The sequence below is a fragment of the Bos indicus genome, chromosome 4 (assembly GCF_029378745.1).
Source record: "Bos indicus isolate NIAB-ARS_2022 breed Sahiwal x Tharparkar chromosome 4, NIAB-ARS_B.indTharparkar_mat_pri_1.0, whole genome shotgun sequence".
Classification (NCBI taxonomy): Eukaryota; Metazoa; Chordata; class Mammalia; order Artiodactyla; family Bovidae; genus Bos; species Bos indicus.
In genome coordinates this window covers 11,122,784-11,139,784 of record NC_091763.1, presented here as the reverse complement: position 1 = coordinate 11,139,784, position 17,001 = coordinate 11,122,784, and the positions used below count along the sequence as shown (strand labels likewise).

Sequence of the window (17,001 nt, the reverse complement as noted above, 5' to 3'; positions counted from 1 at the left end):
TCTACCTACAGATTAATCTTGAGCCAGTTGCTTAATCTCACTGTGCTTCACTTTCCTGATAATGATAACCGTAGTGCCTTTCTCAAAGAGTTGCTTGTGAGGATGAAATGAACCAATACATCTAAAACCCATAAAATTGAGTCTGCCGCGCAAGAACTCTCACATTAGCTATTATTATTTATATCATAGTTGTTACCATTGTCATGGCTGTAAGCACTCATGACTTTCTAACCGTGGTACCAAGTTTCATTTCTGTGTTACACAGCATGGGAGACATGGAAACTCAGAGCATGTGTAAAATGCTGCTCAAATCTTAAATGACTAAGTGTGAAAGCAGAATGCACATACTCAGAGGTTTTTAAATCTCAAATAACCAAAAGGGCTGTGGCATGAGAATGTAAAACTCATTCAGTCATGGCTTTGAAAATCCCCAAAGTGATAATACCCTCATTATACTGTATAGAGAAAAGACCCTTGAGTGTAGCAAGCTGTTAATTTTTATTCCCCTGCCACAGGTCTAACAGGTGCCCCCCTCCAAAGCATGTTTCTGTTTTCTCTGGCCTTGTTTCCCAATCACTTCCAGAATGTTGCCTTTGCCAATTTCTGGATCATTTTCCAACATATTTATCTCATATGGGACTTTTTCTCCAGCGTTTTTTTGTTTTGTTTTGTTTTGTTTTTTTCTTTTTGCTAAACACACCCAGTTGTGACCACAATCACACAGATTCAAGCTCATTTTCTCTGAGGTGTTATCAAAAATCAGTCCAAGACTGCATGACAGATTCACATTTAATTGAAAACACTGGATCTTCTAAATTTCTCTAGAGAGAAAGGCTGCAGTGGTTTCTTTCAAAGTTAATGCTGACTTTCTGACTGGGGGATCTTCCTCCTTCATTCAGCTAGTACTAAATACTGGACCCACTGACAGTTTTCAAGTTGACAGGCACGCGTTTTGCCTTTCAGTTCGTCAACTGTTCCGGCATCTTGACAAACAGTTCTCCAACTCCTCCTCAGGTGGTTTTAGTATGCATGTGAATCAAAGCCAGGGCGTTGCGCCATTGCATTGTGAATCTGCTGGAAGAACAAGCTTGTGCTCTTCAATGGTTAGGGTTATTATTACCAGAAAGCTAGCAAGAAAGCAAAACAGGAGTCAGGTGCTGAGGAAACTCCTTATATACCCGAAATCTATCCCAAGTGTGGCCCTTAAACCAACAGCTTAAGCGTCACTTGGATCCTTACTAGAAAGGAGAATCTCATGGCTCACCCTAGATCTTCAGAATTAGAATCTCTACTACTGGAGCCCCCAAAATCTGTGTTTTAACAAGCTCTCCCAGTGATTTTGATGCATGCTGACATTTGAAAAGCACCACTATGAACTCTTTTATTATTTATATTTGAATTGGATATTTTTGGAGGGATTATTCAGTACCAAGTGAGGATGCCATCCTTATCTCTGTGTCCCAAACATTTGGACCCCAGTGTGGAAACTAAGGCTCCCTTATAAAAACAAAATCCCTCGGGTCAGATGGGCTCAACATAGCTCCTGGCTCATGTATGAGAAATGGATCATCCAGTTCTCTCTTTTTTTTTTAATGTTAAGTAGGTATCATTAACAGATCAGTAAACTTCAGGACAGCATTAACAATTTCTGTGTTATTCTCCTCATTGGCCATAGAAAAGGGGCCATAAAAGTCATGTGATGAATCCTTGGATGCTGTCAGAAATTATGGTTCTCAGACACATTATAAGAAAATAAACTTGCCTAGTCTATAGGTCCCTGGTGGCTCAGTGGTAAAGAATCCGCCTGCCAATGCAGGAGACGCGGGTTCCATCCCTGGGTCGGGAAGATCCCCTGGAGAAGGAAATGGCAACTCACTCCAGTATTCTTGCCTGGAGAATTCCATAAACAGAGGAGCCTGGCGGGCTACAGTGCATGGGGTCACAAAGAGTCAAACGCAACTTAGCGCAGACTAAACAACAATAACTCTATATAACTCAGCCCACAAGAACACTTGGGGCACTGGAATTCCATTGCCCTAGTTGGCTGTTTACATGTGATACTAATCACCTATGAGCTAGTACCCTGATCTCTGCATCTAGTAGGTGACACATGTTGAGAGATGCTCGGGGAAACTCTCTGTCTGGCTGAATGCAGATACTTTGGCTCATTTTCACGTTCATCCTCTGTTCATGGCCAAATCATTGCAGATGTCTTCCTCTGAGTATCTTCGTTTCTTTCCAACAGCCGATGTGCAAGGTTCTGCACTTTTTCCACCAGTACATGATGTCGTGCAACTATTTCTGGATGCTCTGCGAAGGCCTCTACCTGCACACTCTCATCGTGGTGTCTGTGTTCGCTGAGGGGCAGCGCATGTGGTGGTACTACCTCCTGGGCTGGGGTAGGTATCTTCTGCTGCTGAGTTTTGATCCGCTGTTACCTCTGTCTGATGGTAGTCTTCTGCTAGTCTTGATCAGAAGAGAGTCAAGGGCTCAGGTTCTATGAGGAGAGATGGAACACAGGTCCTGGCCACAGTTCAATCTCCAAGAGAACTTGATAGACACTCTTAATAAGTTCAGACAGACTGTGGTAGGCATGGGGGTGAGTGCCACAAAAGAGGGCTGTGGTGATGAGAATGTCTTCAGGAAACAAACCCAGCTGACAGATGGGCAGAAAGCATGCCCTGATGGAGAGAAGATCCAAATCTCCCCAAGAGAAAATGAAAGAATGCTTCTTTCAGGAGTTACTTCCTTATAAGTCGGCATGGGACCACTTACTGGTCATTTTCTCCCAAATCGAAGCAACTTCAAATGCTGAAGTTCTCAGAAAATTCATTTATTTTACAACCCACTTCAGATTGATTCTTTGCCTTGCTGGCCCTCCCATTGTTGTAATCCAAAGAATGAAATTCCCTACCCTCCATGAACTTTTATAGTGAACAAATAAAACATATCTAGCGCTCCAGGAGAAAAATCCTAGGGGGAGAAGGATTATTCTTTCTCTCACTGTCTTTAGTGGAAGGGAAAGGTTGTTATGGCTCTGGAAGCCTGGAGGGAGAAGAGGAAAAGGAAAGAAGAACTAAACTGTGTAAAAAGTGACATCATGATTAGGGGAAGGTGACGAGCCCTAGGAATTAGCAGATACAGAGTCTACACTCTAAAGTATAAAACATGTTTCCTTTCTACAAAATGACAAGGTAGAAGTGAAATCTCCATATTGCTTCTCTGTCTAACTCTAAAATGTGCATTTCAAAATCAATCCAGAGGATGAATCTCTGATTCTAAACCTGAGTGGGGTGTTAGAACTGCTGTGAATAAAAGACAGTTATGTCTTGTGTAAATAGTCAACTCAGAATTCTTTCAAGTCAAACATTTAATTGATGGTCCCATTTTGAACTATATGCTTCATGGGTTAAGAAGCTGAGGTGGTTCTTAGATGAAAACTCAATATTCTGAATATCCTTTTGCACAAAATTCACAGGAAAAAAAAGTGTGGCAGTCTAATTCACCTGAGACACATTTCTTAATCTGAGGATAGGTTTTAAAACTGTCTACAAATCTCAACCACATGAAACAATATTTTATTGGGCATGGGTACATCTGAGAAAAAGAGAATGTTTTGTTTTTTATAAAAATTACTTTACTCTAGATTACTTTTATATAATGAAGGTTAATTTGTAAAAGATTCAGACAGGGTGCACTGCCAGCAGCTACGTCCTTCATTCCATTTGTAAATTCAGCTGTTTTTGACAAATACTTCAAGGTTTACTCAGGGAAGTAGATTCTGAGCTACAGTGTTCTTATTCAATGAAAATAGGATCAACACACGTGTTGTAAACAGAAGAACAAAAAGCCTAGAAGAAATATTGAGAGCATCTTTGGAGCAATCAGACTTTGGCTTTCATACGCTGTCTCAGGTCAGCGTATGACCTGAAGGTCACGTCCCTTCAGGACAACCCTGCTCCCCTCTGTAACAGAGCCCAGTTCACACACAATGAAAAGCTTTCTGGTCTCAGTTGCTGGTCATCATCATGTACCTACCACACTGGATAATTTGTGAAAGGCTTTTAAGTAACTGGATGCTGTTAACCAAACTCTGTTACAGTTTGTGACGTTCTAAGAGCATTTTATCTGCTTTGACCAAAGATAATTTGCACAAGAACATCAGGACGACATCTTGACAAGATGTTGAATTTGTCACTGTTCTTTCCAACCAGCTGTAGTCATAGCTTTTGCACTTTTTTTTTTTCCCATTTTAGGACTCCCGCTGCTGCCAAGCACTGCTCATGCTATTGCTCGGGCTCTGTTATTCAACGACAAGTAAGTATTGTGGTTGTTAGTCAATTTATTTGTAAATAAAATGTGATATTAATGTATTCCCCCTTCTTTTATTCAGCTGCTGGCTGAGTGTGGACACCAACCTGCTTTACATCATCCACGGTCCGGTCATGGGGGCACTGGTGGTGAGAATTGCTTTTTAAATCCATTATTAACAGTGTTATCTCTCTGGGGTGTTCTGTTGAGATGGTTTTATGTAGTATGTGTAGCCCAACTCCAAAATGAAGTTAATTTAATGACAATCTATAATAATAATTTGATCCAAGGATCTTTTTTTTAAATGATTTTTATTTAATACAATTGAGCGGAGGGGCATAAGCTTGTTTCTATACAAGCCACAGCAACAATACAGTGGGGTTTTTTTTTTTTTTAGACAATTCAATAAATTCTCCTAATTAAAGATAAAGACCAAAGGTGAAGATGTTGCTGATAAGAATGAGAGAGACCACAAAGTCCCCTTGCACCATTTTCCACTGGGCTCTGCCAAACTAAACCATCTTCCATCTCACCTTCGGTCCACGAGCCATCATCATGACTACCACTGAACATGCACTTACAGTATATCAGGCATTTCACATACATTGCCATGCTGTTTGCTAACAGCAGTCCTTCAGAGTGGACACATCAAGATGGTTCACTCATTAGGAAAACTAGACTCAAAGGCTCAAGTTAAGTCATTTAGAATCCCATGCCAAGTAGGTTGGGCAGGGAGAGAATATGATTATCTGAATCTATATCCAAGTTCTTTATTTCTACCCATAGTTTACTATATGTTGGCCATCATCAGAGCCATCAAATTTAATATTTAGACATTATTTCCCCCATTAATCTCAAAGATTGTTTTCTTCAGATAAGAATTAGAAAAATAAAAACAGTCGGAGTCATAGATGATACTCTTCTCCTGTACTGAAGAATCATCCATTAGTAACTGATCAAACTGGGTCACACCCAGACTGTCTCCTGACTTTCCTGGCCTTTCCAATGCAGATTCAATTTCTTTTGCCATTTTTCAGAGTAGCGATGTACTTACTAGTTCAACTGTGCTCACAAGGACCTACTAACGTGGGTCTTGAATATTTATCACCACTGCGTAAGAATTTTATTTTTATTAAAGATCTCTTGCCTTCTTGAATTTTGGGGGTAACAACATTTATTTCTACTCCAGGTAGAAAAACCACTCTGATTATTTTTAAATAAATGATCAATTGAAATGTTAAAACAACCTTGGTTTCAAAACTAACTTTCACAGCCAAAAGTAGTTTTTTGTGATCTACAAGAACAGCAGATACTAAAGAGTGACCATACCAAGTGCTGGCAAGCGTGAAGAACAGCTGGAATTCTCACATAATGCTGGAGGGAGTGTAACATGAAGCCACCTCTTTGGAAAACAGTTTGGCAGCTTCTCATAAAGTTAAACTACATTCACCATGTGAACAGGCCTTGCCTTCCACTCTTAGGTCACTTTTCCAAATGAAAACATGCCCCCACAAAGACCTGTACACAGGTATTCACTGCCTGCTTATTCATAACAATCAAATTTTGGAAACCATTGCAATTTCCATAAACAGGAGAATGAATAAACAAATTACGTGTGTATTATTAATATAATGCAGTACTACTCAGCAGTAAAAATGAATGAAATGCCAATATATACAACACAAATGAATCTCACAGATAGTATGTTAAACCAAAGTAACCAAAGAATACACAATGTGTGTGTGTGTGTGTGTGTGTGTGTATACACACTCCCATTTCTGTGATGCTAGAAATCAGTGGCTACTAGAGGTGGGGGGATGGAGTTGTTGACTGCAAAGGGGCAAGAGGGGGCTTTCTGGGGTGGTGGAAGTGCTCTTTTCTTGTTTGGAGTGGTTGTTACCCTGGTACATACATTTATCTAAACTTTCCAATTGTAAACTTAGAATCTCTATTGAATGTACATTATGCCTCTGTGAAGTGATTTCCTTTAAACAGTGTTACTAGAAAACAAGAAGTAGTTTGGGTTAGCCTTCTCCACTGCATAAGCTTTACAGGTAAATTTCTCAGACCCCCATTTTACTTTTAGTTAACTAGTCCTAGCTAAGGGGGAAATCTTAATGAAAAGATAAGAAGGTGATATCTAAAAATACCATTTTTTACTTCCCTTTGGAAAAACGATAAAAACCTAAATAAAGAATAAAACATCTTCCTTAGATTTGAACCTAATATAGTTACATATTCAGGATATTATTTTCTCATTTAGAAAAAAAAAAAAGGGAGGGATGTTAATTCATGCTCAAAAAGAGTATTTGGCCCCCCTGATGCTCCATGTTGTCATAACAAGGAGCAGATGGTCTCAGTTCTCAGGCAGTCTCTTGTGTTCCATCCAGTGTGGGTGCCAGCCCTCCTCCCCACCCCACCACACACACTGGGTAGCTAAGAACTGGGCCCAAGGGGGTGTCCTTCAGGGACGTTCACCGGGAGAATTTGCTCAGAACATCGTCAATCTTTGCAGTTGAACTTCTTCTTCCTGCTGAACATCATCCGGGTGCTTGTGAAGAAAATAAAGGAATCGCAGGAGGACTCGTACATATACCTGAAGGCGGTGAGGGCCACCCTGATCCTGGTGCCCCTTCTGGGGGTCCAGTTCGTCATCCTTCCCTGGCGACCTTCCCACCCCGTGCTTGGGAAGATCTACGACTTCGTGATGCACTCTCTGATTCACTTCCAGGTGAGGGGTGATGCGCTCTCTGATTCACTTCCGGGTGAGGGGGGAACCGTGGATGCAGCCACTCTCTCAGCTACTTGGAGCAGGGGCCACAGTTGTCTGGGGCTCCTCTGTGATGAGAATGAGCCTTTTGAACACGCATTACCTGGAAGGGAGGTGGCCCTCTCTGTCTTCCTCACTGCCTGCTTCCCCACGTTTTGAATCTTAAAACTGGGCAAGGAAACAGGAAATGGGAGGCCTGAACTTTGAGAATACATCTGGAAATCCAATGGACAGAGGAGCCTGGCGGGCAACCATCCATGGAGTCACACAAGAGTCAGAAGTGACTGAGTGACTAAACAACAACAACTGAAGTATTTGTCCAGAAATTGACCCACTTGCCCAGTGCTGAGGACAGAGTTACTCCCACAGTCGTTGACCTCTCCTTCTCCCCCACATCTGAGGGCCACATTGGGTTTTACTTTTTTGAGGAGAGTGTTGAAGACCCATGTAATCCATGCCAGTTGGTTTTCCAAACTGGATCATCATCAACAATTTTGACCATTTCTCTAGACACAAGCTTGGGGACGCAGGAATCTTGAATGGTGACAGGAACTCAGAGTAGTTACTAAATCCATGTCCTGTTTGGCGAGGTGGACTTAGCTGTGGGTACAGTACTGCGCTAGTTCACCACAAGGAGACAGGTCAGAGTCAGGCCTATAGCCATGCATTGTAATGTGTGCTTGCAAAAGTTCTCTCTACTAAACTCTACAAGAGCCTCGTTTTAAAGTTTTTTGGGTACAAAAATTCTTTTCATATCCCCTATAATCAGCATATTCTGCTATAAGTCTCCATGTTAAGGGAAGCAATATATTAACCAGATTAATGAGAACAGTCCTTGTAGCCAAAAAATAGAATCCTTATGAGAAAAAGTCATTCCTGATGGAACAGTCTTGGAGCTAAGCCCTGGACATGAGTGGTAGTAATTGTTTTTCCATCAAGCTTTGACTTGCTATTGCCGTAGTGAAATATTCCTCTCCAGGTTGTCTATTTGTATTGATTACTAAACAACACAACACACACAAAAATAACTTCAGCTCCATTTTTCCTCCTCTTTTTAGGGATTCTTCGTGGCCATCATCTACTGCTTCTGCAACCACGAGGTAAGCGTGCCTTTCACGTAATAGTGTCACCTCTTTATATGAAGCCAGCACTTTACCACCTCCCGAGGGCCTCTGTGTGCTTTGCACTGTCTCTCACTTCTACAGTTGACCTTACAGGGTTTCCTGACTAGCCCGATCTTATTTTTTCCACTACTGCAAGTTGAATCTTATCTATGTTCTTGTGTGGTACAATTGCAGATATTATCCAGACAGGTAGATAAATTCACATTTCCTGGCATTGTACCGTAAGCTGGTTGGAACCCTGAGAAGCAACAGTGAAAGCTATTCTGGGTTCCCATAGAACCCAAGTCACATCCCCATTCCCTTGGGAAGAACCAACCCATCACTAGGGCAGAGCCAGTATCTAGCCAGTCTATCTTGAGTCACTGCCTTCTTTTCCATTTGCCTGATGCCAGTGTCACAACACCTATTCAACTCTTGGAAAATCACCCTGGAGTTAAGACTCAAAAGGGAGTAAGTAATTTGTTACCTGAATATTTAGATCAGGAAAACCTAGAGATCCACATGGCCAGTGTTTTAAAGGGTTTTTTTAGCCAGAGTTCCCTTTCTTCCAATGATATTCTACATGGAAGCCCAATTTGTAAAACATAAGTGGAGCTGCTTAAATTTGTACCAAAGAACTTCCAGGGCTGCGAAGAATGTGATTTGAAAGCTCCCTCGTTTGTCAGGTGAGAAATCAAAACTCCAGAAAGATCACGTGACTTGCACAATGTCACAATCATAGCTTATAACCAGGACTAGAACCCAGATTTCCTGATTTCTAGTTAAATGGACTAAATCTTCCACTGCACAGCATTATATATATGTCTCCTTCCTGAAGCTTCATTAGTATACTTCTTTGAGTTATACACCTCATAACTTTTAATGTTAAAGTATCTATGATCATTTTAAATCAATCTTTATTAATAATTTTATACCAAAGCATATCACATTTTGTTAAGAGATCTATATATTATTTCCAAGTTGGTAATTAGAACCATTGTCTAACCATTATCAATTGATATTTAATGAATTTTCTAGTCTTTATTGCTTCAGTTAAACAACATTCAGTGAGCACCTATGATATTTTGCAGCTCTGCAACCTCTTGCTCATCTCCAGCCCTCAAATTGCAATACTGTTGCTCCTGTTCTCTGTTTTAATTGATATATTTTATTCCTTCATTCATCCATCAACTCCTTCCTTAATCCAACAAAAATATACTGTACATTCTTTATTGCTAGGGACTATCCTGAAAGCCTGAGATAGAAATGTAAAACATCTTTCTGTTAGCAACAAAGTATCTCTTTAAGAATAGTAAAAACTAATAAATATATAGGACTTAGGTCACCCCATCTTTATATCAGTTCCTGTGAACATATATCCCTGCCTTTTGAATTGGCTCAGGTGGCATACAAAATAAATATTTTCATCTAAAATAATATCAGTATAGGGCTAATATAAAAATCAGGTTCAGGCAGAGTATACTTTGAAAACACTAGAGAACTGCATGCACTTATAAAAATACCTCAATATTGATTGTGTCTTAACCATGATGCTGTCTCTGAAGTGGCAGGTATAGAAAGTGGGCCCAGAGGTGCGCCTGACAGTTGAAAGTCTCTAGTTCAAGTGTGTTCTCTCTGCTTTTAGAATTAAAGAAACCATCTCCATTTTAATTAGTATCATGTTACTGGGGGAACGTACAAGTGTGACATTTCTAATAATATAGAAATTATGTAGTGTGCCAAATGCAATATCACAGTCCCATGAGTTGTAGGCATCTGGGCCTCAGCTGGGTCTTCTGTGGGCATATTATCTTACCACACTGAACACGGGCAGGGCACTTGCTCCTGCAGGAAGTGATTTCCAGCTGCGTCTGAGATAGGGCTGTGATCAGGCTTTGCCTGACTGAGTTACATTTTAGCAGAAATCTAGGGGACTGATACGTCAGTTCCACAATGAAGATAAAGGTTTTAATTTTTCATTATTATCCATTTGTGGTCAGTGATTCCTGCCATGGAAATGGATCACATAGTCAGTGGAGGAAAGGATTTTTGAGAATTCCAGTGCCGGGTGTCAGGAGGTGACTGTGAGAGCACGCTTATGTAAAAAACATTTCCCACAACTCTTCCCAGACAGTGGACACTGACCATCCAATCATTTCAGTTACTAAGGATCTAAGAGACCTCAAAAAGATGACTACAGCTATGTGCTTAGTTGCATCCGACTCTTTGTGACTCCATGGACTGGGGTCTGCCAAGCTCTTCTGTCCATGGGATTCTCTGGGCAAGAATACGGGGGTGGGTAGCCATTTCCTTCTCCAGATTACAGTCATCAAGATGCCCAATTTTTCCTAGCTCTGTACTCACCACTTCCCTTTCCTGTTTGCAAGGGATTCTCCTTATGTCCCTAGTGCTATTTCCAGATCAGTAATGTTATCACTTCATATGCAAAGCTAAATTTTTCTATTTAAAAATTTATTCAATAAAACTTGGTTTTCAAAAATACTGCCTTTCTAGAAAACTCAAGAAAGTCAGCTTCAAGACCCAAAGCTAAGCTATGATTTCTTTGTCCTAGACAAAAAACGATCAGAACTCTTGAGATAAAGCTCATTTTCCATTCAAGAGCACATAATGCAAGTTCTTACAATGAACTTAACAGGAAAACAAAGGCCAAAGACTAAAACATCCAAACAACCACGAAGATTCCAACCTGATTTTCTTTTTCACAAATATAGAAAGAGAGACCTCCAAATGTTACCCACCCTATACAGTTAGTTACAAATAGAACCAGCTATAATCATTATTCCTTCAAGCCATCAGGACTCATATTTTTTTTTACAGTTGACAATAAATTTGGCATAATCGGGAAAATGTGATGTGATCTGTTAATTGCTTTTATAACTAGCAATGCATTTATATAATTCAAAACTTTGTGTATTCTACGCTCCCCATGGGCAACTCCTTATATTTCTGATGCTTTTCAGAAGCAACCAAAGTCTCCTCTGTTTTTTCAAAATAGATTCAATGCCCATATTCTTGTGATCAAAGCACTGTTAGGCTCAACCTGAGGTATTGTAGGAGATAATTGCCCTTATTAAACTGAAATTATTGAAGTGTCTTTCACATGCTGCTAAGGGCCTATTCTTACATGTGTGGTTTACAAATGGAAGCAGATTGCCATCTCCACACAAAAGGATAGCTTATAATTCTGGAATACAATTACAGGAGGCAATGAACATTTCTGTCATAATTTTTAAAAATTAAAATAGACTTCAAACCCTTTGGCCTCATGCTGGGTACTTCATTAGTATGCATAGATCCTCCAGTGGAGATTATTTTAAAAAGACAGATGAGGCAAAACAAAGGACTTCCTTTTTTACCCCTGCTGGGCACTGTCCGCCTCAGACAGTGTTAAATATCTGTGTTACGTTTATCTTTAAATACATTTAAATATCTCTAAATATCTGGGTTACGTTTTAGCTATAAAGACAACGTTGGTATTTAGGAGATTTTGAATCCACAGAAACCATCAGTCCCTTTGTCTGGGGACAGTGGTTCTCTGAGCTGTATATTTCCTAATTCAGCAGGGCATTTGATAGTTCCTAGATCATAAACTCAGCATTTAAGGACCTATTGTCTAATAGACAGTACAGCCCCCAAATTGGAAAGCAATTGAAATATTTACTAGGTTCTTGAAGAGGTGCTAAAGGAAGAATGCCATGGCCACAGGTATTTAGCTGAAAGTATAACTCAGGAGGGATGTTCTTTCCCAAATGGATTCAGCTATGGTTTCATATCAGCCCTTTCTTATATAATCAGTCTAGTCTCTTCAATTCTGTAACTCTCCATACTGCATAGATTGCAAAGCAAAGCTCACAAACTGACAGGGAAACATGGTAGCTTTTTCAGGAGTGAAGTAGAAGACAAAGTGGGTGATGCAAGAGGAGAGTCTGAACTATTCATTCATCAATACCTTTAATAAGTGCGTTCGTATTTGAAAATACATTGCTAGGGTAATCTTCCCATCAAGGGTATTACCTTTCCTTTTCCCAAAAACATTGAACAACACCCTTTTCCCAGCACAAATCACAATGTGAAGAAAACTTTCATTCGCGCTGCTGCTGCTGCTGCTGCTGCTAAGTCGCTTCAGTCGTGTCCGACTCTGTGCGACCCCATAGACGGCACTGAGCAACTTTTCACTTTCATTCTCATTAGCATCCAATATTTTCCAGGCTGTTGAGGACTCTCTGTGGAGACCTAGCTTAGAATATATGAGAAATAACTGAACATGAGATCAGAAACTATGTCATCAAGAGCTCTTTTTATATCCTTGGCAACACCACCCTCCAAAGATACACATCCACACATATGACAGAAGAGTTTCCTTCAGTCTAAAGACCACCATCCTGCCGTAATAAGGGCATCACCGTAGGAATACTAGTGGCCTCCTTGTTTGGTGTTATACTTACGTCTTAGATGCCACTCGATTCATACTGTAGCCATGTAATCCATCAGGCAGCTAGGTGAGATAGAAGAGTTGTATCGAAGAAAGTAATCTCAGAGGGGTTAACTCTCCTGCCCAAGATTTCATGGCTAATGTGGGCAGAGCAGGTTTCTTGACCTAAAGTTCAATACTTTTTCATGGCATCAAATGAGACACAGTGAAATGGCCTTGTCAGTGGAAACGGCATTGAAAGGTGATGTGATGTTACTATTACAAGTGTTTGCTTCTGGTAATTCCAAAATTAGCAACCCACTGCAGCTCCCGAGCAGTTCTCCAAATCAAACACCATGGCGTGAGAGAGAATACCTAACAGTAAATGTAGATGACCCAGTGCTTTATAACTCACCTCAGGGAGGGACTCAGGTTCTCCAAAACCTGTGTTTCTAAGTCTTATATCAAAACTCAGGCTTTCATATTTGCATGAAATAAAACTTCCATTTCTTCCTCAGATTCAGTCTAGACATTTTTAGCACCCTCACCCTAATGCCACTGGATGTCAATACACTAATTACAATACAGTCATGGATGGTCATTTTCTTGGTGTTAGAAACTCATTCTAGAATGGATGTTGACACCATTCAGAAAACATTTATTGAATAACTGCTCCTTCCCAAACACCATGACATCTAGCGTTACAAAAAACGAATAATACATGGTTTGTTAACCACTAACCAGAGTTTTATTGGGCACACCTCATCTCATGCCATGCTGGATAAAGGAAAATCAACAGTATAAGGCCATTATCATAAAATCCAGAGCTGTGAAATGGCTTCCAGATACTTTTTCATGACCAATAACATGTAGATTTAGATAAAAGCTTCTGCTGTATCAGAAGTTGTAGCAGATAAAAAGGTTTCAAATTCTGCCTTCTTAATATGATGAGCGTGCCATCTTGAATATGAAACCAAATCAAATTTCATTCATGGTGTAAAAGCTCTAATGAAGAAACTTTCGCTCAAAAGAGCAAATAATCTTGCCAGGGGCAGCTGAGGCAAATTACTCAGTCCTCCCGTCTGCAGATTCTTCCTCCAAGATGGGTATTTATAGCCAGAGCCTTTCCCACACAGCCCTTTTAGATGAGAAGTGAAAATTCAGCCACCCCAAACCTCTGATGGGGGCTTCCCTAGCGGCTCAAAGGGTAAAGAATCTACCTGCAATGTGGGGGAGACCTGGATTCCATCCCTGGGTAGGGAAAATGCCCTGGAGAAGGGAATGGCTACCCACTCCAGTATTCTTGCCTGAAGAATCCCATAGACAGAGGAGCCTGGCGGGCTACAGTTCACGGAGTCCCAAAGAGTTGGACACGACTGAGCAGCTAACACACACACACATATACACATACACACACACACACACAGCCTCTGATGAGCACCGAGAATTGTGCTCAGGGCATTCCTGACAGTGATATGAACAGAAGGTTCTCTTTCGTCTTCCAGGTCCAGGCTGCCCTGAAGCGTCAGTGGAACCAGTACCAAGCTCGGCGCTGGAATGGCCGCCGCCGGGCCCACCGTGCGGCCAACGCCGCCGCCGCCACTGCCGCCGCCGCCGCCGCCCTGGCTGAGACTCCACCGATCTACATCTGCCACCAGGAGCCGCAGAACGAGCCCGCCGACAACCTGGGCGAGGAGGCTGCCGAGGTCATCCCCATGGAGGGAGGGGAGGTCATCTCCATGAAGGGTGCTGAGGTCATCGCCGTGGAGGGTGCTGCTGAGGTCATCGCCGTGGAGGGTGCTGCTGAGGTCATCGCCGTGGAGGGTTCTGCTGAGGTCATCGCCGTGGAGGGTGCTGAGGTCGTCGCTATGGAGATCATTGAGCAAGAGTCATCCGCTTGAAATGTGACGCCAACAACCTTGTGGTCCCTGAGCCCTCATTTCCTGGGAGCAAGACCAACCCTGCATCTCAAGTGATCTCCATCCTCCCAGGAGCACACATCTCATTTGTGAGAAGTATCAAGTGCATTTGTCCATAGTGAATCTGAAGACAGTTTTACTTGGTACTCTTGCTTCCGGGAGACAGTGGAGGAATGGAGTCTCCCTCTACAACACCTGTGAACTCTGCAACACTTGTGAATTCCTGTGAATACCATCTTTCATCCAGGACTGAGATATACAAATGTCAGAGTAAAGTAAGCAAAGTATCCGAGTAAAACATGAGTGGACCTAGTTCAGATCCAGGGTGCTCCTTGTTAATCTTGAGCCATTTCTACCTTTGAAAAATTCAAGTCACCATCAATGGTTTTCTTTTTAACTCAAAACTTTTAAATTAGGATACTTTGGTATTTGGCTATGGTTCTGATTTTTTTATTTCTTTTTTTAATTTCAATCAATTCTGATGTTATTCAGATTTTTACCATCCACAGACACACCCACAATGTAAACCGCACAAATTACAACTTGACCTCCTCAAAACAACGTGGCTTTCTAGTGTAGAGATGACTAAGTTTGTGGGGAAAAAAGACCTGCATTTGGCAGGAAGATATAAGGCTTTGAATGAAAAAAAAAAAAAAAGTCAGTTTTATATGTGTTCATTACTTTACTAATACTGTGTGCTCAGCTTGGTCTTGGGCAGGTCCTGACTTCTGTAAGAAGGAATTGGCTTTCATGTTGAATGTGCTTTGGTTACTAACATTTATAAATTGGGAGGTCACAAAGAACCCATCACTAAATTTTTCACAAAACTGCCAAAAACTCAAATTCCTAGTGGAAGAGAATACTCTCTCTAAAGAGAGTTTTCCACTTTCCTAAACTCCAGGATTTATAAAGCAAATCACTCGAGGTTTCTAAAGCAGATTACCTCTTGCCCTTGGGTGCTATCTAGCAGTAAAAGATAAATTTGTTTAAGACTGGTAATTAAAAGACCCCATATAACTCCATTAACTGCTTTCCACCCAGCTTCTAAGCTTAACAAGATCTCAGCCTTTTCCAGAAAGATTCAGTAGGGCTAATTAGAAATCAGTTTGTAGTTGACCTCTTGTTTGATGCTATTAGTGAAACAGGAGGGGGAAAAAACAATGAACCACTACAAGTTTAACTGTATACCAACTCATTTAAAATAAGAGTTTCTCATTAAAATCCAATGTTATATTCCCATACCTCTCTTTACTTTCATATAAAATCTTCAAAACTCCCTGAGTAAACCAGTATCATTACCGGCACCTGAGATTAATTTGTGAGTTTGCAACAGTACTCAGTTACCTTACTTGTATTCTAAATGAAGAGATACATCAAAGCCCTCCACATCTCAAGTCTCAAGTATGTGCTCTTATGCCACTGCCTTTCAGAGATGATATAGTTTTAGAGATGATATAGTTTTGGAAAGACAAAAGAGAAATATATTCTTTCAGAGAAAATGTATTTTGGATACTAAAGTAGTTTATGTCTCCTTTACTTGAATGTAAGGGAGGATTTGAAAAGAGGGTATTTTTCCAATCACAGTGTTTATGTAATAGTGTTCCTATTTTTGTTTACAAACATGGAAAACAGTATTTCTGGCAGCTCTAGTACAAACGTGATAACATTTTGCTGAAATATTCTAAATGCTATTGTGCTAATATAGTAGTGGCTGAATAAGATCAAACAGCTTACTATAGAATTGTGCACAGTGCCAAAATGACGTGAAATGCTTGCCCTGTATCCATGTATGAATTAATAAAGAGTAATGATAAAGCAAAAGTTGTATGTGTGTTTCAGTTGTGTCTGACTCTCTTTGTGACCCTATGACCTCTGGCTTGCCAGGCTCCTCGGTCCATGGAGTTGTATGTGTGCATATTTTCTACAGAAATATATCCATCTTTTCATTCATTCATCTCATCTCCTAAGCTCATTCCGTATTATCTGGGATGCTAACATCTCATCTTGCTTGTATTACAGGAGATGGCAAGATAATCCAAAAATATAAATTAGAAAACCATATGCAAAAATACCGTCAGAGGTTAAAGCGTCTGCCTGCAATGCAGGAGACCTGGGTTCAATTCCTGGGTCAGGATGATCCCCTGGAGAAGGAAATGGCATCCCACTCCAGTATTCTTGCCTGGAGAATCCCATGGACAGAGGAGCCTGGTGGGCTGCAGTCCATAGCGTCGCAGAGTCGGACACGACTGCGCGACTTCACTTTCACTTTCATGCAAAAATACCAAGGTTATTGTCTTTGTCAGTGTAGCCATCTTCGATCTTCACTTTGACTATAACCTCCAAAGCACGGTTCTCATACCTTTGTTAATGCAAAACCACCCAGGACTATCAGCCTATTTTGTATACGTTTGGGAAGCACAGCTAAGAAATCTAGAACAAGAAAGTATCACATTCTTTTATCATTGC

The 17,001-nt window shown here is 40.8% G+C and overlaps 1 protein-coding gene across 1 annotated transcript in view; it reads left to right on the top strand.

The window, feature by feature from the left end:
• The window catches only part of CALCR (calcitonin receptor), a 111,371-nt gene extending 95,015 nt beyond the window's left edge, over positions 1-16,356 (top strand). The window contains exons 9-14 of the mRNA XM_019959686.2: positions 2,246-2,399; positions 4,257-4,317; positions 4,394-4,460; positions 6,827-7,042; positions 8,140-8,181; positions 14,122-16,356. Of these exons, the coding sequence (XP_019815245.1) occupies positions 2,246-2,399; positions 4,257-4,317; positions 4,394-4,460; positions 6,827-7,042; positions 8,140-8,181; positions 14,122-14,517 (936 nt within the window). The 3' untranslated portion in view covers positions 14,518-16,356. The remainder of the gene's footprint in view (positions 1-2,245; positions 2,400-4,256; positions 4,318-4,393; positions 4,461-6,826; positions 7,043-8,139; positions 8,182-14,121) is intronic.
• Positions 16,357-17,001: the final 645 nt, after the last annotated feature.